Here is a 27,991-nt window from a genome sequence, read left to right on the forward strand (position 1 = left end):
CATTACCCTGCTGTTAATTACTAATTAATGAAGCTATTTCAATTAATAGCTTCCCCACTGTCACTCTGGCTTTGACAGGGCTCCGTGCTGAGAAGCCGTAGTGGAATCACAGGCGATCGTAACTCCTGGAACAGCACCAAAAGGCATCAGCTGAATATTCATGTTGGACGACGTTAACACTTTTCAATTAAACATAATAAAGTAAAAGCTCCGTCAAAAGTGTATATCAAACATGCCTCAGCCTTTCCCTCTCCCTCTCTCCTCTTCCAGCTTGTCAAAAATAACTAGAGAGAAGTAAGAGGGGAAAAAAGTGGGGTCTTTTTCTTTCCTTTCGACACTTCAGGCTGGAGCATCGTTTATCGAGCGAGCGGTGCTGCTGCTCAGGGGGACGATTTACGGCGAGCCCGAGCGAGCACTTGGGCAGCTCTTTCCTCTCCCAGGGCTGAGCTTTGCATTGCACTCCTGTTTTCTCTCCCTTTCCTCCAGTAAAACTGCAGTGGGAAGAGGGGAGAGGCCCCCAGGTGCCTCCCCAGCTCTGTACAAATATTTGGGAGCTGAGGAGCAACGCGTTTCACTGCCATGGCTAAAGGAATCACTTCCCGAGCACAGTTTTAATTACAGACCTGTGCCTCCAAGGGGGCTGCTGGTAAGGGCTGGTGCAAAGAGCAGCCTGAAAACAGCTATTTTGCAGTTGATGGTAAGTTATATCGGACCTGAAAACTGCAGAGCGGAGCGGGGCTCTCTTGGGCGCCATCTGGTTGAAGTTTTCCTCTTAAAACGCTTGGAAAACAAATCCAAGAGAAATTCCCGAGGAGTTCAATTTCCAGATTGAACCCCAAATGTTTTGTTTGAAGAGCTGTTTCTTTCAGGCAGATCTTGGGGAGGAGAAGGAATCTTTTAGAGAGATAACATTATTTAGAGGAAGCTGGAAATCGGGAAGATATTGTCCAGCTGTCCCTGTTGTTTAGGTATTCAGAGGTACAGAGAAGTCTCATATTCTGCAGAAAGCAAAAAGTGATGATGACTTGGTGTGGGATACTTCTACCATAGGGACAGGGAAGAGAGATTCCTGTGATTCCTGCAGGAAAAAAAGAAAGAAAACATGGGGAGCAACAAAAAGATGTTTCAATCCGTGTCTCAACTTGAAGTTTCTGTCTGAAGCCGAGCAAGGTAACGCTCATTGCATTGCCTGTTGGCAATGCACTGCTGAGGCATGAACTAACACTCATCATGTGAGGGAACTAATAAATAAATCATGTGGTTTTCACTTATTCTTTGTGTCAGATCATGTTTCTGCATTTCAGTGTCCCAAATAGAGCAGTGGCAAACCGGGCAATGTCCTTACTGCTGAGTGACGAGCATCGGCTGGAAAAATTATTCTTCCAGATTCCTGGTTGCTCTGAAAAAATGCAAATCCATTTGTTCTGTTTGTTGGTTGTTTCAAATTCATGCTTTGCTCTCTCTGGGTTATCTACCAGGGGTGGTGTCACCTGTCTAAATGTGCCTGAAGGCCCTGGGTAGACAAACATCATGGCTGGGAGCCAGACTAAAGTAGGGAGATAAGGAGGGGTAAGATGTACTCACCACTGAGACTTTCCCACCCACACCACAGTCCCAGCCTCCTGGCCAGACCTTTGCTTCTTCAGGAGTTAAAATCCCCCATTCCCATCTCCTGCTCTGAACTCTGGTACCCATCTCGGCCGCGTGGAGCTCCATCCTTCCTCCCATCCTGGCCCTTCAGCTGCAGCCAGCTTTTCCCACCCCTGGTACTGAGCCAGGCGGTGGCCCTGCTTCCTTCCCCAAGCTTACAGACACATAGATGACTGTCTTTGACACTTCATGATTTCCTGCTCTGGTACTCCTAGGCTGAGACTGGAAGCAAAAATCAAACCAGCTCTTGAATTCAAGAATTTCAGACTCAGAAGAGTGTGGCTGTGACACCCAGTGTTTCCTTGGCTTGGAGGGCAGCATGAAAATGAAGATCCTTTCCTTCCCTGCTCTCCTTTACTCACCCTGATAACACCTGATCTTTTTACTCCTTTCTTCTTTTCTTTTGATCATCCCCATACCAAGCCCTGTTAAAGCTGCAAGAGCAGCCCAGCTGATCTATCCAAGCACCACTGAGGAGTCACCATTGTTTGTCCAGCTGGTTGACATCTAAAGGCTTGTCTCAGAGGTCTCAATTAGGGTTTGGGGCTGACTCGCCTCCACCTCTCCTGGGAAGAGGTTTTGCCTCTTCTGCTCAATTACAAACAGTGTCTCCTCCACGTGTGAGAGAGACCAGAAGGGAGGGAGCTTTGGCTCCGCTTTAGTTGTTACCTCTGAAGCATAATTTGGAAATATTCATTGCTATGAAGACTTCACAGACTGCTCCTATAACATAATAGACCCTTGATCTGCTGTGTTTGTGTAGAGCAAACAAATTAATTGGTTGGACAGAGCCCCATTTAGTTTGGATGCTCTCTCCCTCTCTCAGAGGGTGCTGCTGGTGGCAAGTGATGCTACACAGAGATTTCTCCCTGATTCCCTGGTGCTGGAGTGACTTCTGTGCCTGCCTGGAATGTGTCTGATTTTATTTATTATTACTAGCAGAGTAAAAAAAAGGCAGGATTCACACAAATGACCTTTCATTTATTTACATGAGAAATGCTGTTGTTACAAAAGGTTCCAAAACTCAAAAGCAGTGCTGAGAACCTCTGCTCTCTGTCTCCTCCCATTCCCAATGCTCTTTCTTGCCTGAAAAAGAAAAAAAAAATGGTTCAGGGAATGTTGAGAGAAGTATTGGCTGAGATTGGAGCTGCTTCCCTGGAAATATTAATCCACCAAACACGGATGAATCTCCTGCAATAATCCTCTCTAATGCACGTTCAGGAAATCAATTCCCTGCTTTATTCTTTAATCCAGAAATCTCCAAGGAGGAGGAGGAGGGAGAGGATGAACAGAAGAGGATAAAAAATTGGCACTGCACTTAAGGAAAAGAGAGAAAGCCATGTCTTTGGTGAGAGGAGTGACACGTTCTTACAGGCAAGTGGTAAAGATTCCCTTGCAAACACTGGAGCCCCTGGGCAATGCCAAAATATGCCATTTCTTCCTCATGCTCTAGTATTTAGCTCTGCATTAAAGCTGCCAGAAAAGGGTGGGTGCTAAGGCAAACTTTGGATGTTGTACTCCCAGCTGAGTCCAGGCACAAAATCCCCAGAGAACAGGTACCACTCTGAAAGGTTTGTTGTGGTCCTGGATCCAAACCCTGTGTCCAGGTGCAGAGCAGCCTGTGTCCCACCAGCCCTGACTCTCCTGGAAGGACAGCCCAGGGCTGTGCAAACATTTCTCAGGTCACCACTTTGTTGCAGTGCGTGTCCTACTTACAGGTTTCTGCAAAATGAGATTGCAAGGATGGGGGTTTACGCTGGTCCAGGTGGCTCCTGCAGTGGGAACTGCAGCCTCCAGCCCTTTCCAAAGCACAGTCGTGTCCCAGATAGGCTGAAATAAAATGAAATAAGAGATCTCAATAAATTACTCATCTGAAGACCTCCTCTCTGATATCTGATTATGCTCCTGCTGATAATACTTCTTGCTCAGGGGGTTTATTTTGCTAAATAACCAGTAAATTACCAGGGTCTGGGGTGCACAATAAGAGGACACATCCTCCCTCCCATGAGCCTGGGGACACATGGGGGCCCTGTCTGCTCCCCCAAACCTGCCAAGTGGTTTTGTGGAATGGGGCAGGGAATGGAGGAGCTGGAGGGAAGATGCTGGAGGAGGCAGAGAAGATCTGCAGGATCTGAGGAGCAGGTTGATCTCAGCAGCAAAACCACACAAAGGTGACTGAAACCAGGAAATTTGTGACACCAGGTTTATGGGCACATTTGGGGCAAAATTAGAGCAAAACATAGAAAGGCTCCTGTGCCCAGCACCAGCTCTGAGCATCTGAAGGGCTGAGGATGAGATTCATGGAACATCCACCTCACCTGTAGCTCACACACAGGAGAGGCTGTAAATGAGTGGGTTTGTCTGAAACTTGGTAGGAGAGGGGCGAAAAAACCCGACATGAAAGGAATTTAACAGCTGCAACGAGCCTAAATGGTTGCACAGGAAAATCCCCTGTCACCCACAAACAGTTTGCCTTTAATGAGAATGCAGGACATGCACGAGTAGGTTGCTAATTCTTTGTGCAAAATCCTCCTGGTAATTGCTACACGTGTATCTTTCCATTGTCTTCCATGGAAGTGGGATTGCAATTTATTTTTTTCCTTTGGAGATGAAATTAAAAACAACTTTTTAGAGAATAACAAATGTCAAAGTTGCACAAGATCTTGCCCAGTGTTTGGAGGAGCAAGAGCGAGTCACCCATAAATTGGGAGTTGTACAGGGAAAGCAATTTGGGAAGGGATTCAAGGGATCAGCCAAAGCTTTCCTGGCAGCTACTTCCTCAGTCAAATCATTAATTTTTGTTAATCCTTTGCAAAAATCTGGTGATTTGGGAACAAAATTTTACAGTATTTCAGTCCTGCTTTAGGAGGCCAAATCCAATTACTGGATAATGGGACTTTGGCCTCCCAGGAGCAGAGACACTCTGGAAGATGTGGGTTTATATGGGGGTTTCTTCTCATTCCATTATTGGATTAAAACCTACCCCACCCTTAATCCTGCATCAGGAACTGTGTAAGCAGGAGCTACACCAGTCTGGAAACCAACCGGAGCATAAAAGCCCTGGCACTGCTCAGAGACACCCCCAAGAACTGCACCTCAGGAGGATCGGCATTTTGGAGGTGTTGGTAGAAGGTAAAAGCTCTTTTTTAAACCCAAGTTGTACTTGTGGGAACTAAGACTGCTCTTCATGTGTTTTTCATGCTCTGGAGACAGTTACAAACAAATCCAGAGAAATTATTTTAAAGAGAGAAACCAAATAGGGAAGAAAAGGGGAGAGCACTTGAAGCTGCCGGTGGGAGCTTGATGCCCTGGACTGCAGCTCCCTGCCATTGCCCCCCCATCCCCCTATTTTTAATTACAAGCAGCCAAACTGTAAAGACCTTAATGGACATCTTAATTATTGCATTAAAGTTTGAAATGGAAAATTCCTCATTACGTGCCACGCAGTAGGTCACAGCTGCAATAAACGGTGATATTTCGCTTGTTACAGGACTGGGTGCCCTTTGAGAGCTGCTGTCTTTGGGGCATGTCCTGGCCCTGGGGAGCTGCCAGGTGGATGTTAGATCAGGTCTCTGCTGTGAGAGCATCTGCTTGTGTTTTCCAAGCAAAACTATCAGCGAGGAGTGCTCTTTGCTATCCCTTTTCTCCTCCAAATAGTGCTACTTTCCTCCTGTGTTTTGCTTTCCATCTGCTTGAATGTGTTTATTGATTTAGTGTTATGCAAACTGCAATGAAACGGGATCCGTCTAATGATCTCCAGCCAGCTATGGAATATATCCCAAACAATTTAAATACAAACCAACCCCCAGCAGCAATGCAAGGTACCTGTCACTGATCAGCCTTTAAGGCCCTTTTGCACTGTGCCTGTCCCTGCTCGCTCAGGGCAGGCTGGAAAGCTGAGACCCAACCTGGGACACCGACAATTTAAGAAATGTGGCAGAAAAAAAGACTAAAAAAAGAAAAGAAAAAAGAGGAGAGAAAATACTAAAGAAAAGAAAAAGACAAAAATACCAAACCCTTCTTTTCGCTCAGGCTCTGCACAGTTGGAGAACGGAGCAGGGTTTAAGGTGGGTCTGCAGCTTCTTAGAGCTGAAAAGCTTTAAATCACCTGAATGACCTAAAAGGTCAAAATAGCTCAAATGTGCATGTCAGAGGTTGTTGATACCTCTGTAAGGAGAGCAAAAGGACAGGGGAAGTTGAAGATAACTTGCACTCTGCTAAATTATCCTCAGCATCATTTTCATGCCAAGTTTCATGTTGGCTTTTGTTCTGATCACAATGAGGAGAAAATTAGAGGAGTCTGCAGTACTTAGAGATACTCTCTCGATTACATGACCTTACCGATGAGGTGTTAAAATTCATTTAATGGCTATTTCTCCTTTTAAAATGTCTCCAAAACTTTCCATCCCTACAATAACTGCGCAATTGCCCTGTGAGGCATGACAGGGAACGCTGGGACAGCAAATCCTGGGGCTCCCAAAGGCAGCTCCAGCCACGAGAGCCACCAGTCAGGGCTGCTGGCGGGCAGGGCCAGGCTCTGCCAGATGTGCCACCCAAACTATCCGCACCAGCCACGCTACCCGTGCCAGCTGTGCCAGGGCCGGGCTCGGCAGCTCTCGCCGGCCAGGAGCTGCCACATCCCAGATCTCACAGCTCCCTCTGTTGGCATCTGCTCGAACCTATCAGTGAGGATAATAAAAAAAAGGTGGAAACGTATTTTTATTTTATTTTTTTAGCACGATCACCATGTGGAAGGTGATCTGCCTGCAGGGTGTGTCCCAACTCACCCGAGAACCACTTCGTTTGTGTCATTACTCTTAACAAGTGATAGTGGGTCATGGCTGCTGATGGAGTACTGACCACAGCTCTGCTGAAGGCAGCTTTTCATTCATTTTTCCAAAATCAGTGAGAAGATGTAGAAGACTCCGAGTCTGATGTACAAGCACATGTGAGGATGCTGTGAAAATCTGACAGCCCTGATACTCTCCCTAGGGAGATAATCACATCAAATATACTCTTCTGTCCCTCACTGATCACACAAATTAACACCTCTGCAGCCAAAGGAAAAGCAGAGTTTGCAAATGAGTTGCTGCCTTTATTTTTTTTAGGTCCTTCCATAACAAAAACTCGCAGACCACAAGCTTTGGCTTAAACAAATAACAGTACAGATATGCAAAATCAATACTTCACCAAGGAGGTATGATGATCATGAAACCTCAGCCTCAAGTGTAGGTCAAATATTTAACTTATTGGCCAGTTACAGAGACAGATAACTTGGACAGCTCACTGGAATGTTAGTTGGATTCACAGAGAAGCCACAGCCAACCACTTTCCTTTGAAGATCAGTTCCAAATTTCCCAGCTGGCAGATCCAAGGGGTGGCCAAGCAGCCTGATTCAAATGTGAGTGATTTAAACTCATCAACTCCTCTACAAGAAATGGTGCAACCAGCAAAGAGAAGCAGAATTGACTCCTTGTGCTCCTGACCTGCAGCTCTGAATGGCCAGGGAAGATACTCTAAAACCTCACAAAACCCAGGAGGTTTTTTTTTCTGTGTCACTGCAGAAAAGGCCATGCAAGCAATCTGCTCAGACTGGACAAAGGACAAGCTGACAGAGAAGGCTGCACAGCCTCGGGCCTCCTTGGCAAGCCTGGCTGTGTTTGTGTTTGTTGTTACTGGGTGTTCTTCCCAATTTACCCACTGATTTAAAGACTTCCCAGCAGCTTTCCTGGGTCCTGGCTCTGCAGCACTGCAGCACCCCGATACAGTACCTATGGCAGCAAACAGCCTTTTAGACAAAAAAGAGCACAGAAGCAGGAAAAAAAAAAACCCCAAAACTTTCTTATCTCTCTGTCCCCAGCCAGGCCACATTGATTCTCTATTCTCTTGGGAAGACATCAGGCAGCTGCATCCTTATCTCTAAATCTGCCCGGTAAGGGGCTCAGCTCAGCTTAGTGATACCCATTAGTGTCTCTGCAATTAAAAGGCTGTCAGTATTTTCACTACAAGCCAGGCTATTCAGAAACTTTGCATGGCTCCAACAGTCTTCCAAGAAGAAATTTGGCCAAAACAAAAGGTGAGGAAGAAGATAATTGGGGGGGGGGGGGCGTGTTTCACCTGAACCTATAGTTTTCCCTGCATTGCAAGGTCCTTGGGCAATCTGCTCCTCAGTTGGAATTTTCTGGTAAGCACTAGAGAAACCCAAGAGATCCTTTAGGGCTGCAAGCAAGGGGTGGGAGAAGAGGCAATGAATTGCTTTAATATGAAATTCACATTTAACATTGATCCTCCAGAACCAAACACTGGAGGCTGGTAGATCGTCCCCTTCGAGAAAGGAGTGTTGGATTTGGTGGGAGTACCACTCAAAACAAGCATGCAGAATCAGGCCTCAAGTACATAAATACAGGACTTGGTGCTTAAATTTTAAAATATTTATAAATAACTTAAGACATTCAGGCTCAGAGGTGTCTACAGCCAAGTATTTCCCTCTGACACAGGGAACCACAGGGATCCACATCCTTGTAGATGCCCAATGCAGAAATTTGATTTATGCTTAACACAGAAACAAAACCTGCCCATGCCAAGCTCTTTGGAAAGTCTCCCTCGGCCCTTTGTGAGCATGTGGAGGGAACATCTAATCATGCAGAAAGCATTTGGGAGTTGTAGATCCACAGCACAGAGTGTGACTGGTTCTTCCCATACATTCACAGCATCTGACAAAACAGCTCCAGGGGGATTCCTCAGCTGTTGCTGCATGGCAAGGTCAGCCCAGCTAAGCCTGACCCCGGGGGACAGCTTAGCTCTGCTATCATGGTGGAGCTGGTCCACCTGGGCTCAGGGCTGGGGTGAACCCACCAGGGATGGAAGGGAGACCTCAAGCCCTTGAGCAAAGCCAGGCTTGGCTTGGAGCCTCCCAGCTCCGTGACAGCAGTACTGAAACAGCCCCATGGCCCTGGGTCCAGGGCACACATTCCCTGAAGGGAAGCCTGGAATTCACCTCACAGCCCTGGAATCCTGGCTGGTACCTGCCGAGCAGGCTGCAGAACGAAGGCACGTGCGGGGGTAAGGTCAGAGGTACTCGTTGGGATGTTCAGAGGACACCTGGTGGCACAGCAGCTCCAGAGCCAGGCGGTCCCAGGACAGCAGAGCGTGGGGGCCCCACTCCCACATGGAGCAGCAGCTCCCCTTGGGAGGGAATGGAACCACAGCAGCCTTGGGAGACAGGCCAGGTCAGCTGCTTTGGCCACAAGGCTATTTGTCCACTAGACACAGACTGGGACAAACTGGTCCCACAGACCGTATCCTCACTGGAGATGTTGAGCTGGATGGCTCTGCAAGCTACCAGCTACAGCCCTGAGCAAAAAAATGAACTCTAAATTTCTTTCCTCCCATGGGTTTCATCCAGACCCATTATGTACTTGGTTTCAGCATTTTTTTTTCCTGTTAAAACACCTAAAAAAAAAAAAAGTTCTTTGGCACTTGTGCAAGAATGACCCATAGATGTGACACTCTTCTGTCCTTCAGCTGCTTCCTGAGCTCATCCCTAGAGATCCACATACACAGAGTCTGTGTCCACCCTCTGGGCCTCTCCAAACAGGAGGAATGTGCAGAGCCCAATGCTGTTCACAGCAGCCACCAGGTTGAAAACAGAAATCCAGGAGCCAGTGGTCTCGATCAGGTATCCAGCCAGGTACACACAAATGACCCCTGCAGCCAGAGAGAAGAGAAACATGCAAAGGCTCTGGGCTGGATCCTGCCCTCTGCAGGGAGAGGGCTCCCCAGGAAAGGATAGCTGCAGGAAAGTACTTTACCTAGGAGGGCTCCACCTGTATTTGCAACCCCTGGAAAGAAAAGAGAGAAATGGTGTGAAAAGAAATTGTGAAAACCCACAGACATGAGTGGCTTCATCACAGCTCCCACCAACCCCCCATCTGCATGTCGGGCAAAATGTCTTTCTCATCATGGAATCACTGACTGGTTTGAGCAGGGATGGACTTTGTAAAGCACATCTCATTCCTTCCTCCTGCCATGGGCAGGGACACCTTCCACTAGCCCTGCTCCAAGCCCCATCCCACCTGACCCTGAACGCTTCCCGGGACGGGGCACCCACAGCTTCTCTGGACAACTGACAGAGACCACTGACACAGCCCCAGACCAGCCCTGGGTGCAGCAGAGCTCCTCACAGATATAAGAAAGGCCCCTTGGTGCTGTTATCTGCCCCCAGCACCGGCAGGTTTATCACAGAAGGAAGCTGAGACTGCACACATAGAGTAGACACTGCCCAGAGCTGCTCCTCCTCAAAACATGATGCTGGTGACCATGTCCCCCCCCCAGAAGCCCCACAGAATTCTTACCAAACAGCAAGCCAGCACACGAGGGGGCCAGGTCCTGCACATTTACTGAAATGCCACTGGTGAGAAACAGAGGGGGGGAAATAAATGGCTGTTTGAATGGAATGGACTGCTTTCCTGTCATCTACTCAGTTTGGTTTGTCAAACACAAGGAAAGGTCCTGCACAAGAAGTAGCACTGGCAGGAGAAAGAAGAAGCTGAGAGCGAAGCAGCACAGGTGAGTATCAGAAGGAAAACAATTCAACTCCAAGTGTTCAGAGGTGCTGCAATGCAATTCCCCTCCTGCTCCATCTCCCTCATAGTGGCTGGTCCAAGCCCTTCCCCACGCTAGAGGTTTGCTGCATCATTTCCAACCCACAGGGCACTAAACTCCACCAACCTCGCAGAGTCCCAAACACAATGCTCAGGCAAGTGCCAGTTCTTGTTCTCACAGTCAGGACGGAGGCAGCCTCCTCTGAGACCCCAAAATGCCACATGTGCAGGACAGCTGAGGGCCACTGTCCCCATGGCTCTCCTTACCTGTGGTTAAAGGTCTGCAGTCCAACTGAGGCCGAGGCAAACACTATTGCTTTGCAGAAACTGGAGGTCTGGCCCAGGCACAAAGCAAAAATGCTTGAGACGCCAGAGCCAATGACCTGGAAAAAAGGAGAAATTAAAAACCACAGCACGTTTTCTGTAAGGAAGAAAGCAACTCCTGCCATGAACAAACTGTTCCCTTTTCCAATAGCAAGAGTTAGTGTGCACCAGGTGCTTCTCTTTTTTTTCCCCAATGTCCTTCTGTGTCAGAGGTCTGTCCAGAGGGATGCAGTGCTGCAGAGCAGAGGATACACTGTGTTCTCACCCAGCATTTCTATTTCTGTTCACCCTGTTATTGCTGCTTCCTCAGTATCTAAGGGGTCATTTGGAATGACCAGGGACAGGTTGTGAAGGAGAACCCCTTCAGAGCACTCACTGTGCTCAATGATACCATTGGTCCATGCTCTGTTCCTCAGCCAGGGTTTTCCTCTGGATTTCCTTTCACATACACCCTGACCACCAGTTAATGTGCAAAGCCAGAAAATCTTTCCTTTTTCCACCTATAACCCCCATACAAGGTCTACCAAGCTATCAGAGTTTAACTGGTAGCTCAGGTGTCTCTCCCACAACTTCAGCTCTCTTACCTGCATGAACTTACGAATGGTGATGGTTCTGTACCCTGGAAAAAAAAGGGACACTTGGAGTTAAGCACAGCTCACCTTGTTGTCCAGCCAGGAAACTATAACATAGGTAGATTTCAGATGCCCAGATTTCACCTCCAGGTGGATGTTATGAATGAGATCGACGTGGATGGGATTTGGAGACTGGAGAATTTATTCTGCTTTTGTATCAGAACCTCACATTGTCTATTTGCTGGGACTTCTCCCTACCAACAAGCCCACCTGCTCCCACCCAGGTCCTCTTCCCACATCATGTAAGAGCTGAGGAAAAGCCAAAAAGAGCTCTCACCTTGATTGATTAAATGATCAGACAGAAATCCACTGAACAAGCTTGTCGGAATTGCAACCAGCCAGGGGACTACATTAAACACCCAACCCTGAAAAGAAGTGAAAATCAAGAGAGATTTGTTGTCAGAGCTGAGTTTGTTCACAAATATTCTGGCAGTCTGTGGTACCTGTAGAAAGGAGAAATAATGAAGCACTCAGGACTCGTTGCAGTATCTCTACCCCCTTTGCAGAGCCAGCTCTCAGCTGCACCATGCCCCACTCCAAGCTCTGTAAGGGGGCAGGTGCATCACAGGGCTGTAGCATTTGTAGATTTGTTGTCTTTCCCTCTTCCCCAGCAATGCTGCATCCAGGGGAGAGGCAGAAAACGCTGGGGAAGAGGGATTAAATGTGGCAAAGTTTACCGCTCAGCAAGATGATGTGGCAGGGAGCCACAGAGCAGTGGAGGTTTCCTGTGGGTCCCCAGCAAAGCTGCTGGCAAAATTTCCAGCAGCTTCCAGCTCGTTAGCAGCGTTACTGTGTGAGGCTGAGGGAGCATAGCTGGATTTTCTAATGGCAGGATTAGGTAACATTATGGGTAGCAGCATCCTTCGGCCTATTTTCAATTAAGTGGGCTGCAGCTGTAATCACAGATGATTACTGGTCAGCTGGATTACAGCTGCTCAGGGGCACTTTGGTGCCCAGATCCCACAGGAGCTGAAATCAGTGTGGGCTGGGCTGGATTTCATCTCAGCTGGTTCAACCTATTCATCCATCCCCCCCAGCATCCCCCCTTTGCTCAGAGCCCACCACCCTGTGCAGGCATCTCCCTTCCTCTCTGACTTTGGGATGTGTGGGAGGGCAGAATAATCTTGATTTTGAATAGTCCTGTTAAAGCTGCTCCTGCAAATCACACCAGGGTCCCTCTGCACCTTTCCATGCCTTTAAAATCTGGGTCTTGGTCATTTTTGAAAATGTTACCCCACGGACTTTGTGGGGTGGTGCTTCTGCTGTCTGTTAACACCAGCGGGGGCTGCTCAGCACGTCAATCCCAACCTTGTCTTTTCCCACAGCCCATCACCCTGAGCCAAACCCTCCATCACCTTCACTCAGGTGGCCACAGGCAGCTGCCCAGCTCACCTGCAGCAAGGGATTTCGGCCAGCAGGTGACACAGGTTCCCTGCATTAGGGATTATCACCCATCCTTTAGAATCAACCTGCCTCAGCCCCTGTTTTAAACTGCATGAAGCGATTATCAGCTGCAGGAGCACTCTATAGAGCATCTTACATAAGGGCACCACGATATAATGCTTAACAGATGGTAAATTACTGCTGCACAAGCACATTACTCGAGGTGCACAGATCTTGTCACAACAATATGTTTGCTGGTTTAACACATGATTTTAATATAAATATCAAGTATGCCATAAAGAGCTTTACATGTGTAATATGAAAAGGCATTTGTAAGCAGCTCTGGAAATTGTAAAACCTAACAGAGCCATTGTGGAAAAGACTGCCTGAGTTTCTGAGAACAGAATGAAATACCAGCTCTCAGCCCAGATGAGTATTACCTGGCTTTCTGAGAAATGGGAGTATCATTTGTGCTGAGCAGAGAGCTTTTGTAGTATTTCTGAAGTACACATTATTAATGGTAATTATAGTTTTCACAGGCAGATCTGAGCTGTACAATGTTAGTCCAGTTAAAAACCCCATAAAAAACTAGGAGTGAATGGTGGTTATTTGCAACAGCATAATGTCATGAGCTTTGTGCTAATTGAAAACCAGAGGAAAAGCAGTCTAAAACCCAAAACAACCTGCTCTTCCCTATATGGAGAGTGCCCCAGCTCTGGTACCCTTCAGCATCCCTAAACAAGCAACTAGAAACCAGCCTCTGCAACCTGGAGAGATCTCCAAAAGCACACGCAGCGGTGCCACTGCTCCCGGCCCCGCAGGGAAACCACCCAGCTCCTCCTGCCTCCCAGCCTGCCCTCCCCAAATCCCTCTGCCATCATCTTCCTCCCTATCCAGCCCCTTTTGGCAGGTGCCCAGCAGTGCCTCTGCTTCGGAGCCAACCCACCTTCGAGCCGGGAAAAGTTTCCTTAAAGAAAGTTGGCAGCCAGGAGAGGAGAGTGAAGAACGTGCTGGCCGTGGAGAGCTGAGCGATGATGACAGCCCTGAAAACAAACAGCGGAGAGGAAACCATCAGCAGTGCCAGGTCACGCTGGGGGGCAACCGGGCACTCGCTATTCCAGCTCCTAACAGAAACCCCTCGCAGCACTGCAATCGCTTCCTGGGATTTTCATCGTGGATAACTTCTCCTTTTGGCTTCCTGAGATTCCTGAGATTTTTGTCACAGATAACCACTCCTTTCAGCTTTCTCCCTGCAGCTGGTTCCTTCGATGCCCCGTCGCACAGCCCCGGGGCCAGGCGAGGTTAATTGAAGCGCTAATTATGCCACTGCATTTCCCACCGGTCCCTTCCAGCCCTGCAAGAGCCTTCCTGCTCCGAGAGGTTTTGTTTAGGGTTTTCTAGGGATTTGTTAGTAGCTCCATTGTTATTCAAGGCAGGAATGGGTTTGCTGCCCTGCAGCCCCATCCTCCTCCTCCCCGCCTTAAAACAGCCCTTGGGAACACGCTTGGATGAGCTTCAGTACCCACTGCAGCATCCCAAAGGAAAAATGGCCATTAAAAAGATGTTTGCCAGCAATGAGAACACAGCCTGTGCCACCCAGTGCCCCTGAGCAGCACTTCTTAGGAGCCCATTACAATCAGCATTTCTAACAAGATCCGTGGAAAATATCACTCCGGAGGAGCACAGGACTCATCCAGGGGGAACAGCCTGGGAGGGAGAAAGATTTGCCAGTAACATTTGAGTCCTCTGGATAGAACATAAACCACCTTTGCCAAGCTCACCTTTTCAGTTCTTTATTTATACAGAAGGAATTAGAAAACTGGTTCTGCTTCTCAAATATATAAATAAGTGGACAAAAACCACAGGGGCAGAAGAAACAAGCCCAGAGAGGAGAAAAGGGAGGATGCTCCCAGCCTGGCCAATGCATGCAGCTGCCTACCAGATCGGTGCCTTCCTAAACAGCTGCTTCCAGGGAACTTTGGTCTGCTTGGATATCGAGAGGCCTCTCGTTAAATAGTCTATGGGGATGATGAGTTCTGCAGGGAAGAAAACATCCAAAGGAAAGCTCTGGTCAGTAATTGTCTGTGCAGCTGGAGGCAGCCCGGGGATACTGCTGTACAACCACTTTTAATCTCCTCCTAACCCTTGTTTTTTTGGCTCTACCAGCATTGAAAGCTCATGAAAACACCTTGTTACACTGACCAAAATTTTTCCACACCCCTCCCCATCCAGCCACCTTCACCTGTGTGTTGTATCTCTTTCATAATTAAAGAAAAGTCCCTTGGCAGGGACCAGGTTTGGATTCTGTCCAGCACCAGGCACACACCCAGCTCCCAGTGAGCTGTGCTCCTACATACCACACTCACCCTAATAATGCTGTAGCCAGGTGTAATGGTTTGTCCATATGTGGAATTACTCCTAGGCAGTTATTTGGGAAGAGATATTGTGGATTAACTGGTTTTTAAAAGCTCTATGTGTAGATGCTCTTAGTTTGGAGTAAGTATCTTGCCCTGCTTTAGCTTAATCCACTTTGAAGATCATGCTCTGTTTTGTGTTTTCACTGGTGCTTAAAGACTACTGAGGAGCCACATCAGGCTCTTAGCAATGATATAATCCAGCATGGGACTTGAAATACGAAATCAGCATTGCAAGAGCTCAAATCCTCATGTTTGGGTTGGGGATCTTGGGTGAGACACAGCGTGTATTATAGAACACATCTGAGCAAAAGGCCTTTGCGTAATAACAGGCATGATCTTGGAAACACACAGAATTTGCAGAAATAATGAAAATAATGGAGAGGGATCACTTAGTTCCCAGATCCTCGGGAGCACTGTCAGCCCCAGGGATGCAGCTGGACTCACCTTTCTCACTCAGGAGGTATTTGCAGGTGCAATAAACCCAGAGCAAAGTGAGCAAACCAGAGAAATAGAAAACACTTTCCCAGCCGTACCAGTCCAGGAGGAGAGATCCTGCACCACCAATCACCAGCGTTCTGCAAGGGAAACCACTTGGATTTACTGCCCTGGCTGAGAGCTCAGACTGAGCACATCGATGGGAGACTCCCTGGGGTCAACGCTGTTGTCACTGAACCACAGAATCCTAAAATAGTTTGGGTTGGAAGGGTCCTTAAAGCTCATCTTGTTCCACCCCCTGCCATGGGCAGGGACACCTTCCACTCTCCCAGGTTGCTCCAAGCCCTGTCTGACCTGGCCTTGGACACTTCCAGGGATCCAGGGGCAGCCACTTCTCTGGGCAACCTCAGGGCCTCAGCACCCTCACAGGGGAGAATTTCTCTGTCACTGCATGTGTGGGTGCTGCCACCAGTCCCACCATGGCTCTGCAGCCTGTCCTGTTCCCTGAGTGGCATCTCGGGCCAGATCCTCACTGGCAGCAGAAATCCCAAAGGGACCTCACCCTCACCTGCCCCACACTGAAAAATGGTCACTGAGGAAAGAAAAGGAGGTTTCTGGTGTGCAGTATCTCAGAGAATGTGTAAAGCAGCAAAAGAAATGAGCACACTGGAAAATGAAGTGATTCAACACAGTAATATTTCTATTTGTCTTTTAAGCAACCCTTCCATTTAGAAAGGAAATTCTGATGGAGATCAGCAGAGATGGACAAGTTCTATTCTTCCCATCTATCAGAGCGCAGGTGACCAGTGTCAGGCTGACCCTTGCTCTTCCTACTGAATTGGGCTGTTTCCCATAGTAATTAAATGTTGCAAACAGTCTTCAAAGTCTGGTTTGAAAAGAAAGAGAAAACTACATAAATGCTTGACAGGCAGGACAGCCACTGCCTGAGGCTTCCTCAGCTGCAGGCGGAGTCCTTGAGGACCCATGAATCCACATGTACTTTGGGCTGTGAGTTTTGCCTCCAACTATTTAACGGCATTTCATCACACACGATGTCCAGAGACTGTCACTCGCTGCTTACAGGCCTTTGAACTCACCCAAACTGGGATCCAGTCCCCACTGTGCTGTAGGTGAAGGCTCGCTCGCTCTCCCGGACCCTCTGGGACAGCAGGCTGGCCAGAGATGGGAAGTACACTCCTGAGAGAAACAGGAGCAAGGCAGGGAGCAGTAAGGCAAACCAAAATCAAATTTAAAAGATCCAGAGTGAGCTAAACACTGAGACAAAGCAGCAAAACCTTTGGTGAATTCACAACAGGGATATAAAATAAACCAAGTGGATCCATTGCCATCAAAGGCTTGTTGGTGCCTTCTCTGTAATCCCATTTCATCATCACCACTGCTACTGTAAATCCATCAGTGCCAATGCACTTCCCAGTGCTGCAGCTTGGCAAGAGGGAAGGAAAATCACCCCAAATTATCCAAAAGTTTTGGCAAGGGCAAATTTTCTCTGACTGCTTTGAAGTTTAAAAATGTGGAAAACCAAACACGACCAGAGATGGTTTCTGAAGCCAGCAGCCCCTGTCTGGCAGAGGGATTTCTACAGGGTAATGACTTGTCAGTGACTTTCTCTAGAAATGTCACTGTGTTTTCCCATGGAAGTTGTGGATGTGGAGGCAGTTTTGAGGCAGAGAATTGCTCAGACACCCATGGGAACAGTTCATGCCCTGCAAACCACAGGATTTGCATCTGAACGTGCTGCACATGAGCCTCTGTGCAAGGAAGCCCCTGAACAGGCAGACACACAGACACACTCAGGATGGGGGTCTCACCTTGCAGCAGCCCCATGAGGAACCTGGAGGAGGTCATAAAAACCAGATGGGCTGAAGTGATGTGGGTGAGCAGCGGGGTGAGGACTGTGAGGAACCCCCAGGCTGATGCTGAAAGCAGGAGGACTTTCTCACCTCCTATTCTGGAAGACAGAAAACACATTATCAAAGACAGGAGGGCAAAAGGGCAAAGTCCTCCAGTCAAGACTCAAGTGCCCTTCCCAGTTTAGCCTGTTTTTAAGAGCAACCTTTCTGTCAAACCTGTTCTTCTCTTGGCCCTTGGGGAGCAGCTCTGACCTCCTCCCTTCCCACCTCCTGCCAGCACTGCCCATCCAACCCCAGTGATCCCAGAGCTCTCACAGCACTGAGCCACTCAAGTCTTGATGGTGGTGGAGGGGAAGCCCAACTGCTGCCACCATTCTGCTTCTTTTAACCAGAGATGGTGTTTTCCATTTGCTCTTTCACATCAGCTCTGCCTTTTACCATTGAGGTTTTTCCAGGTGTTTTCCTGCAAACTATTAAGGACCCTGATTAAACAGCACAGTGCACTGCATGGATCATGCTCCCCTTCCAGGCATGTGCTCCTCACAAAAGATTTCATAGAAAAGCTCTCTCACCAAGAATAGATTGGCTGGGGAAAGGGACTCAAGCAGGTAATGATTCAGATCTTCCCTTACAGCCAGCTGGGGAAATTGTTTGGCTTTTAATTCATGTGATACAATGGAGACACTTGGCTTTTCTAAACATGATGGAAACAGCGTATGGGGACTTGCTTGAGAAAAGACTGCAAGAGAATATAGGGCAGAAAGACTGGAAGTGCTGAACAAAGATCATCTAGGCAGATAAAATCAAAAAGGCTGTATTCACAGAATCCTAGAATCACTTCCAGGGATGAGACATCCACAGCTTCTATCTGGTCAGTCTAAACCACCCACATCCCTTCTCAACCAGAGCGTCTCCCCATGGACACACTTCACCCTCCACCTCATCACTGTGAAACCTGGCACTGCCACTGCTCAGACTGGAGCTGAGGGGTCAAAACCAAGCTAAGTGTCATTAAAAAAAGAAAACATGAGAATAAATTCCAGTACTGATCACTGATGTGTCCTCCAATAATCTGTGTCAAGCAGTAGCCCCAGAAGAAGCTGCTGAGCACGACGCCGGACTGCTTCTTGTCCCAGTTGAAGTAGGAGCTGAGGGCGACAGCGCAGATGGGCACGGTGACACGGGCACAGTACAGCAGGCACGTCCCCAGCAGCAGCATCACCGTCCACACACGGGACTCGGGCCTGCAGGGATGGAGAGGAAGAAGGGGAAAGGGCAGAGGGGGGATGCTGTGCGCGGTGGGTCCGTGCACAGCGAGGATTTAGGGGTCGGGTTTGCTTTGCAAGCCGAGCCTGTCTTGATAAAATGAAGGTCAGCACAACCCCCCTGGGGCACAGCGGTTCTGACACAGAGTGTATCCCATCTGCTGGCTTTTAGGAATGTTGCCATCTTCATCCCAAACACTATCTGACCCCAGCAAATGTCTGTCCATAGGCTGCAAGGTGGAACGGGCTGCTTGGACATCGCTGGCTGTGGATGGATGGAAAGGCAGGAAGGAAAGGTTTGTTTGTTTTTCTTCCCCCAAACAAGAAACTGTTCTTTAAAAGATAACAAAGGAAAGGTTAGGGCATGAGGCTGGAAGCACCTACATGAGACACACCTCTTGGTGGCAAACATTAGTTATTTGGCATTCCTACCCATTCCCCAGGGAAGGTGGTCTGTGTGTTACCCTTCCTAAATAGGAGGGATATGCAGGAATTCTTTAGCGAGACAAGACATGATGGGGATGAAGAGCTCAGAGAGAGGAGCAAAATGATTAAGCCTGGACAGACAAGAAGTTTTAGATAATAAGAGTCAAAATATGTTAACAGAATATATATTTGTGCTGCATGAATTCTCAGCCTCAAGAAAAGGGCACCTACAGGCTGGAAGTACATGAGAAGCAATTTTCTCATCTCTGAGTCAGTGATGTGCTTCTGGAGCAAACAAACACATTTTGCTGCAAATATCAGGCCCAGGTGTAGGTAAATGCCTCTGCCTTCCCTCAGCCATACCACTTTGGGTCCCCCCCTTTGCCAGTGGAATTACAGAGCTAAAAGCTGAGTAAGAACACCCACTATGGGTACTATTTGTATTTGATTATTTCTATGCCCAGAGGCCACAGCACAAAGCACTGAGCAAACAGACTCTCTGCTACAGAGGAATTCACTGCACCAGGGTGGTAACCTCTGGGCTTTCCACCCTGCTAAACACACCCACTCTCCATGTGGGAAACAACCCGGGTCACCTTTTATATCAAAGAGAGCATTGATTTCTCTGTGCTGGAATGATGATAAATGTGGGTTAATCCCACACAGCACAAACCCATTTATAGAGGTGTAAATGGGCCATCACAGGGGGCAGGTGAAGGAACAATGAAAAGCAGAACACGGTGGGCAGGTGAACCTGCTGGAGGTGGATTTATTGCTGTTTCTTGACAAGGCAGATAAGCAGCTCAGTGCTAACCTCTGGCAGGAGGAACTGGAAGTGTTTCAGTTGGTGTTTAGAAGGTTGGAACTTTTGTTACAGTGCACACGCATGAGTGCACAAAATAACACAGAAACTGGCAAACCTCACTTATCTTTGCTGGAGGAATGAGTAAGCAGGGGTTGACGTGCCTCAGTCATTTGAACAGGCTGGGAAACACTCTCAGGAGTCCCTCCTGGGCTTACCCTGACAGGAAGTTATCTTCAATCATATCTCCACTTGCTACAAAACCAAAGGTGGGCTGGTTAGTAATCACCAGCCCCAGCTGGCTCCAGGAACACTGGAATGGCTCCACTGACTCCAGCTTGCTACAGAAAAGCACAGGGAAACCAAAGGCTCCTGGACACTGCACATCTGGGTCACAGAAACCCCAGCAGGACAATATGGACAGGAGGTTCTGGGTATAAATCCCCCACCAAAGGCAGAGGGCAGGTGGGGATAACAGGCCATGGAAAACCTTACGGAGAGCCCTTAGGGATGGGATACTTCAGGTACAACTCCTGCCTGCCCTGCCCAAATGGGCTGCTGCCAGTCCGGGCCATAATCTCTGTTACCTCCAACAGCGAAGCACTGATAAATTTGAGCTATTGAACCTGCAACAATCGAGGTGACAGAGTAAAGCACAGCAGCCAGTGATGTGTGGAGGTATTTCTATTATTTAGCCATGAAGATAGTTTCCTAAATTGTGCTTTTCCCCCGCAGCAAAGGGAGACCTTTATGAGCTTTCACTGGAGTGGGACTGAGCTCTGTCTCTCCAGTCATTCTGGTGTGTTCAGAATAACCTGCAGTTATCCTGGTGAGCACAGCAGCATTTTAATACCAGATCAACAGTTCTTCCTTTTTCCTAAACCTTGTATGGCTCCTCAAGGTGTAAGAGGGAGAGAAAAAGACCTAAGCATCTCAAGGAGTCTTTACTCTGTTTCTCTTGAGAAGCCTCCTCTCCAGTTGATGTTCTGACAAAACTCCAGGGAACATTTTTCTCTTGACTTTTACTTTTATTCCAAAGCACTAGATTAGTCTCTGGGTATATGACACACTCTCAACGTTCTCTTTGACTGATACGCCTCCCTTTGACGGCTACATTCTATATTCTCTTCCTATGTGTTTAATTGTATCAGTAGGGATTATGCTCACGGCAAGGGGAGAATGTAATGATGGCTTCAGACTACCAGTTCCTCCATAGGCAGCACATCCAGCTAGGAAAATCCAAGCAAAGAATAGGAGTGCCAAATGAAATCAGTAGCTGCTCACACCCACCTGGAACCACGGCAGGAATGATTTCCCTGCAAGGACAATGATGTGCTTGCATCACAGGAAAGAGCTTTGTAAATGCATTTTGTCCTAATTATAGTTATCACAGAGGCCACAGATGACTCAACGTTCTGCTCAGTGCAAAACAACAACAGCAGAGGTTACACAGGAGGAACCTGGACTAGCACAAAGACAGGAATTAAAACTCTCTTTCCAAAACTAAGGAATAATGACAAATCAAACAAAAGTTTTCGTGGGTGACATCAGCCATCCAAGAAGTAGAACTTCACCAGTGTTAATAAATTAAATCTAATGAGTCCCCTGCTGAGGGAGGGAGGGAGAGGGAAGCTGTGCCGCAGATAACCAGCCTAAATCAGAGCACAGGAAATCACAGACATTGCTGTCACTGGTGCCACCACACCTGATTCACCAGCCAGACCAAGCATCTCCCACCAAGCATCCCTGTGCCAGTCCAGGCCAAGCCCTGGCTATATGTGACACACACGGCTGTGAGAGGGACCAGTCCTCCACACCATTGGCAGGGGAATCACTGGAGCTTGTCTGGAGCCACCTAATTTGTTTAATTTGGTGCTGTGTGATGGGAGTGGCTCCTCAGTGCCCAGACTGTGCCCTCCTGACCCGCCATCCCCTTCTCTTCACAAGAGACAGGCACTGCAGGTGCATCCCCTTCTGCATGTCACCGACACCCTCTTCACCGAGCAAAGCAGCCATGCAGCTAGAAACACTTCCTATTTCACAAACCTCCAACCACCACCCAGACTATAATTAGCCCAAGCCCTAATGACTCTTCCTGGGTGGTTTTTTGAGCAGTCCTGTCTGATGTCTCCTGGTTCTCCTCCTCCAAACACAGCCTTGGGCACTGTGTGGAAATGGCTTTGCTTGGAAGCATCCCTTGATTTCCCTGAGACTCAGCTCCCACCAAATAGATCTGCACTCAGGGCACAGTGGTTAGGATGGATTTTTAAGGATGCCTGAGATCCCCAAAGGGGCAAAACCAAGCTGAGCTGTCTGGCAGTGGAAGCAGAGCCAGCAGCACAGGGTATCTTTATTTGCAGTGTGTTTTCCTGCTGGAGGAATTTCTCCAGTAGATGCCACAGAGCAAATATTTATTCAACTTTATTTCTCTTGACTCGCCTCCCTCCTTTCCCCCAGTCTGCAGGGCTTTGGCAGACACTGCAGGTCACTGTTGAGATGGACTCTCTGGAGTTCAGGCTGTCAATTAAGCCCCAGTTTAGCCCCCTCCAAGGCACAAGTCTGGGCCGCCAGGTATTTTCAGGTGGTAAGAGAGCTGTGTTAGACAGCAAGACTATGAACAGCCTGTCCCAGCAACAGCTCTTGGCCAGAAGCCATCTGCAATATCCGTGGGTGTTTTCCATAACTGGAAGAAGAACTGGGAGCTGCAGCTCCTGATCTGCACAGGATGGGCACAGGTACCAGCAGCAGAGCACAACGCCCACCTCCCGGGGAAGGCATCGCTACCTCAGTTCCCCTCTCTAAAAAGAGATTAGAAACAGTTCTGTGGGAGATGCACGGAGAGCACATCAGTGCAGTCACCCCCAGTGCCCTCAGCCCTCTCGCTCATCCCAGCCACCAGCACTGGACACTCCCCAGACCCTACAAGAACCCGAGGGCACGATGGGATGAGCCCACATGGTGGTACCGAGCTCCCAGCCACGCCACCAGCTCCAAACCCAGGACACCCAGCAGCCCAAGCATGAGGGCACCTCCCAGGGGAATGTCCCCAGCACAGGCAGCTGGTGCCTGTGGTCCCCCTGTGCCTGGTGGCCTGTCAACCACCGTATGTCAACACTTCCCTCCTCATCACCCATTTCCAGTCCCATGGAATCATTGCCCTTCAAAAACCTCTTTTCCACCTTACCTGCCTATAGCTTTAATTTACAGCAACCTCCACCACAAGCAGGACTGACTGACGTGGCACCAACACAGCAGCCGTGCAGACACTCCTGTGCCAGGAGATAATACCCAGGTTGTTATTTTCAACCCTGTTTGACAGTCCTTTCACTTCTCACTCTTTGTTTTTCTCAATAATTTCTCCTTCAAAACCTAATGTGCTTGTCAGGAGAGAGGCTTGGAGTAATTTCCCCCCCCTCCTCAAGCTGATTTTGTCATGCTGCCGACCAGCTCCAAGCTAATGATTTGTCGCTGTCAAAAGTAGCTTTGGGGTTTAGAGGAGGGTTGTTGGATTTTTTTTCCCAATCCAGTTAACAGCCAACAAGAGCAGCACAGAGGACACAGGGCTTTTTTTCCTGGGAAAGCTGCTGGCTTCCTGTCCGCCTCCTGTGCTCAAGCTCCCTCCACGGAGCTGCAGATGGCAACAAAGTGGTGTTCAGCAAGCGAGCTCTGGGTTTATTCCCTCTCTTCATTTCTTGCTTTCGGCAAAAGCAAAGATGAAATTAGATTTCAGCAGCTCATATGAGCTGGAAGTTGTTGAGTCCAGGTGGAGGTGGTGAGAAAACATAATAATAAAGCAGAGACGTGCTTTGCACACTGATCTGAGGGCATACATGGATCAGCCAGGAATGAAATGTGTGCCCTGCTTACATTTTCCACGTGAAAAAAGTTCTCAGCAAGGTCATGATGAAAACCAGGGTGAGGAACTTGTAAAACAAAAATCCCAACCACCAAAAAAACCCACCCAACTAAAGCTGCAACATCATGTTGACAAAAGACAAGGGCACAGAACTCAGAAAAAACAACCGACTGCTGTCTCTGGGCAAAGATCAGGTGACTGGAGACCAGACTGTGGCCAGAACTCCTTTTATCTCTGGAGCTTAAAGAAACTGCTATAGTCACCCCTTGTCTTCAGGTGTAGCCAGAGGCTGGGAGATGAAGAGTGGCTTCAGGAGTCATTTGCTTCCCAGGACACAGTGACTTTTTCATGTTGCATTTCTCTCCTGGAGGCACCATCCAAAATGTGAGCCACACACCCACTGCTGGATCTGCTGGTGGCTTTGTGTGCAACCTTCAGCATCTGATTTCTCTTTTCACTGCTTTGGTCTTCCCTCAGTTAAACCAGAGATGCTCGAACGCATCTGCTGCCCGAGTGGTCCTGCTTTGGCATGTTAGGATCAACATAAGAAATGCTCTCTAACTGTCCAGATGTGCTACATAAGCACGAGGGCTTTTTCAAGCCCCAAACAGAAATCCCCAAGTGCTGTTCTTGGAAGAGATGTGTGATAATGGAGCCATTGCAAACCTGCAGAAAAGTTTGGGAAAGGCAGGCAGGATAAAACACAAGGCAAGAACAGTGGAAGAGGAAGGAAAAGCCAGTTGAAAAAAGGGAGGACAAAAGAAGAAGCAGCGTGAACAAAGACAGAAAAATAAACCTGCCAAGATAACTGTTTATCTCTCCTTGCACTGACAGATCTTGGAAGGCTGCCTGGCATGTCTTTTGTTGGAGCATGAAAGGAGAACCCATGTCACTTCCCCCACTTGATAACACCTTGCCTCCATGGCAATAATTTGCTACTTGGAAACTATGAAAGTTATTTATTTGCATATGCTGTTCACAAACTGTCCACCAAATTTACTTCAAACCACCCAATGAGGTACTTTATAAAACTTGACCAACCTGCTCGTATGTTCTGGTGGCTCATTCCCCCTTTCTGCTCCCCCTTAATCACCCTCCACCTGCCCAGTTTACTTTAGGCCATAAAACCTCCATAAAACCTTCATAAAACCTCCCCAAACAAGGGCTGTGACCACTTGTGTGTCTACACTTAAACAGTAGGGACACGAACTCAGCTTCTGTGAACGACAGCAATATAGATAATGATCTGATGGGCCTTAGGGTTATCCTGCCCCTCCTTCCCACTAACAGGATTCTCTCAATTATTAGCACCACTTAGCAGGGTCAGAACCATTTAAAATGTCTGCCTCGATCAACAGGCTGTCTTCATCCCTTCTGTTTTGGAAAGTGTTATCTACGTTTTGCATTTTCCGAAGAGATTTGGGAAACAGGAGGGCTTGCTCTGGTCAAATGTTTTTTTGTTTGTTGTTGGTTATTTTTTCCTACAGGAAAAGCATATAAATTAAAGTTTTGCTTCATGAAAATCCGGTGTGGGGTCCCACCACTCCCACTTCACAAAGACTTAGGGAAAAGTTAGCAAGGGGGAGACAGAGAGAAGGAATTTTCCTAAGTGCTTGAGGGGGAAAGAATCTTCAAATGTTAAGAGCCTCTGTGCCAAAGGTCGTCTTTGAGACCCACCCCCTTACTCTTCAGGTGAGCGTGGATTTGATGAGACTTCCCAATCTGACTACAGGAAAAGCCTCTCTCGGGACGGCAGTTTAAAGCTCGCTATCAGCCTGCTGTCACTGCAGAAAGCAATTGATAAACACCAACTCATCCAGCGGCTGATTGCTGCTGGAAGGGGGGGCAATCCCTGCCCTTGGCCTCATGTTCCTGTGCATTGGCACGGGTGCCACCTGTCCTGTGGCTGTCCCTCTGCTCTCCTGCCAGGGCCAGTTCACCACGGTGTGACCCCAAGGCAAGGGGGAAAGGGGAGACCCGGGGCTGGCCACCACAGCTGACATCAGTCAGCTGAAACCGAGCCAAATTTCTAAAGCACAGGGAGTCCAGGGGCTCCCAGCTTGGAAAAGCCTGACCATGACTTCCAGCTGCCCCAATGGTACTTTGGAATCACCATCTTATCCTACCTTAGCTGGGAGAAGGGGCTGATCCTGAGGTCTTGGTGCTGAATGACTTCCCCAGGGTGGCAGAGAGGAGTAGCACTGCCCCAGGTGTCCCAGTCTGCTCCAAACACTGGATCACCCTGCCTTCGCCTGTATTTTAAGTATTTTAATGACTTTACATCAAGAGCAGTTCATGCTGTCTAGCTGCTGCCCAGTTCCTATTCCAGACTTTATCTTAATGAATGACTATCGCCAGTACAAACATCCCCGCTGGAACACTCCGATAAGAACCTCATAACGGTTTGGTGTTTAATTCACTGATTACAGGCCAGAAATAAGCTCAAATAGATGTTTTTCCCTCCCCGGTTTTTCACAGTAATTCCTTATCTTCCCCCTTCCTTCTACCGCCTCTGCTGGAGTCCGGAGGGGTGAGACAGCGGGAACCGCCCGGGGTGGTGGGACCGTGTCCCTCCCGGAGGGCAGCGCCGGGGACAGGGACAGGAGGGTCTCGGCCCGACGGGGAGCACCAGGCACCTCCGAAATCGCCTCTCCGGGAGCGGTGCGGGGGCCGCCCGACCCCCTCCATCCCGGAGCCGCATCTTTCCCAGGAGCTGCGGGAGGCGGGGGTGGCGGGGCCCGAAGATGCGAGGGGTGCCGGGGCCGGGAGGGCACCGACCGGGGGCATGCGGGGAGTGCCGGCAGAGCGCCGCAAGCAGCGGAGCGGCTTTCCCGGGAGCGGGAGCGGGTCCAGCCTTACCTGGACCAGTACGGATCGGCGCCGCCATCCCGCCTCATGCCGTCGCGGGGGCCGCTGCCCAGGGGCACATTCCTGCCGCCGCCCCCCGCGGCCATGCGGGCAGCGCCTTCCGCCTCCCCGGCTCACATCGCGGCGGCCGCCGGCTCCCTCCCCCGCCGGGCCGCGGCCACGTGTCAGCGCCTCCCGCCGCCCCCGCCCGCCGTGCCGGGAAGTCCCGCCCGGCCCGGTGCCGGTCCCGGTCTGGGTCCCCGGGCAGCCTCGAACCCGGGGAGCCGGAGGGCTCGGGCGGGGCAGGTGCCGGCCCGCGGCGGGGGCGTTCGCCCCCTCCAGCCCCGGAGAACCGCGGGGTTCTGCTCGTTCCCTCTCCTCCGGTAATTGCTGACACCCCCGTCGGCCACAGCGAGGACAGGGAAGGAGGGGACGGACCAGGGTCTGTCCTCCCGCTCCCATACCCGGGTAGGGAATCACGCCCTGCTCCCGCAGCTCTCACAGGTTTGCCGGCAGAAAAGTCTCTGCCTCTGCTTTTTAAGGATTAGAAGCGAGCATGACATTCCCATCCGAAGACAAAATAAATAGGGATAAGTGTTGTTACAGCTTGATTTAAGTCTGTTGGATAGAGGTGCTGCCTTGTAAGCATCTGAAAGAGATAATCAAACTCCTTTATGGAAATAAATAATTAAAATTATGGTTATCGCAGTCCACAACAAAAGGACTCGTGACTCACTTAAAGATCATGAACGAGCAGGCGGAACAGCCTTGTTAAGGCATCGTTCAGGTAACGCTCTGGCCGATTGCAGTCTGGAAGCAGGCAAAACTTCAGGTCAGCAAAGGATGGAGGAGCTCCCGCACAGCCTGAGCAAGGTCGTTCATGGCCCCTGGGAAAGGTACCAGCGCTGCTGGGCTGCTCCAAAACGCGCAGGTGCAGGGCAGACACCTCCTGTCTGCTACTCCTGCAGCCAGAAACCTCTTAATCCTTGGTGGAATTAAGCCTTTAGCAGACTAATATTCAGGTAATTCAAACATCCTTCTCCCAACATGAATCCTTGGCAGGTCCCTGATGAGCAGTTTGCTACATAAATCAGGAGGCATAACACTACTATTGAGATGAACCTTTGAGAGTGAAATAGCAAAAAGGTTCCTGACACACCAAAGACAGCTCCAGGAGGAGGAGGTTGCTGAAAAGCAAAAATCATGAAGTCATACTTTATCCTTTACTTTGGTATTTCTTCTTCAGAAAAAAGGTACCTTCCCCCAAAGGCCTGTGGCACAGTCACACAGACCTGCTGCCTCAGAGAAAACAAATACAACGAGCTTTCCTGCAAGAAGAGACTGAGGGGAACCATGCGTAGGAACCACATGGTAGCTTTCATTTAGTTGTAGGCTTTCCTCCCTTTATTTGGGCAGGAAACAAAACTATGAGTATTTTTATTCATTCTGCTACTGTGCCTATTTCCAGAAGAGGGAGCCA

General features: G+C 48.9%; 1 protein-coding gene across 6 annotated transcripts; it reads right to left on the reverse strand.

Annotated features, from left to right (window-relative positions):
* Positions 1 to 2,634: 2,634 nt before the first annotated feature.
* Positions 2,635 to 26,671, reverse strand: SLC17A9 (solute carrier family 17 member 9). 6 transcript variants are annotated; one of them, XM_039563672.1, is made up of 16 exons: positions 26,524 to 26,671; positions 25,791 to 25,916; positions 18,362 to 18,559; positions 17,274 to 17,413; positions 16,542 to 16,641; positions 15,454 to 15,584; positions 14,532 to 14,628; positions 13,539 to 13,635; positions 11,487 to 11,574; positions 11,162 to 11,196; positions 10,521 to 10,636; positions 10,005 to 10,060; positions 9,462 to 9,491; positions 9,210 to 9,357; positions 3,367 to 3,480; positions 2,635 to 2,736 (listed from the first exon to the last, which is right to left on the reverse strand). In XM_039563672.1, the coding sequence occupies exons 1-15, from the start codon at positions 26,616 to 26,618 to the stop codon at positions 3,402 to 3,404; spliced, it is 1,536 nt and encodes a 511-aa protein (XP_039419606.1). In that variant the 5' UTR covers positions 26,619 to 26,671; the 3' UTR covers positions 2,635 to 2,736; positions 3,367 to 3,401. The 6 variants fall into 6 exon arrangements, with proteins under 6 accessions (XP_039419606.1, XP_039419608.1, XP_019140058.1 ...); XM_039563674.1 differs by lacking the exon at positions 25,791 to 25,916; XM_019284513.3 differs by lacking the exons at positions 25,791 to 25,916; positions 26,524 to 26,671 and adding an exon at positions 22,993 to 25,753.
* Between the last annotated feature and the right edge of the window lie 1,320 nt (positions 26,672 to 27,991).

The sequence above is a fragment of the Corvus cornix genome, chromosome 20, assembly GCF_000738735.6.
Source record: "Corvus cornix cornix isolate S_Up_H32 chromosome 20, ASM73873v5, whole genome shotgun sequence".
In the NCBI taxonomy this organism is placed as follows: domain Eukaryota; kingdom Metazoa; phylum Chordata; class Aves; order Passeriformes; family Corvidae; genus Corvus; species Corvus cornix.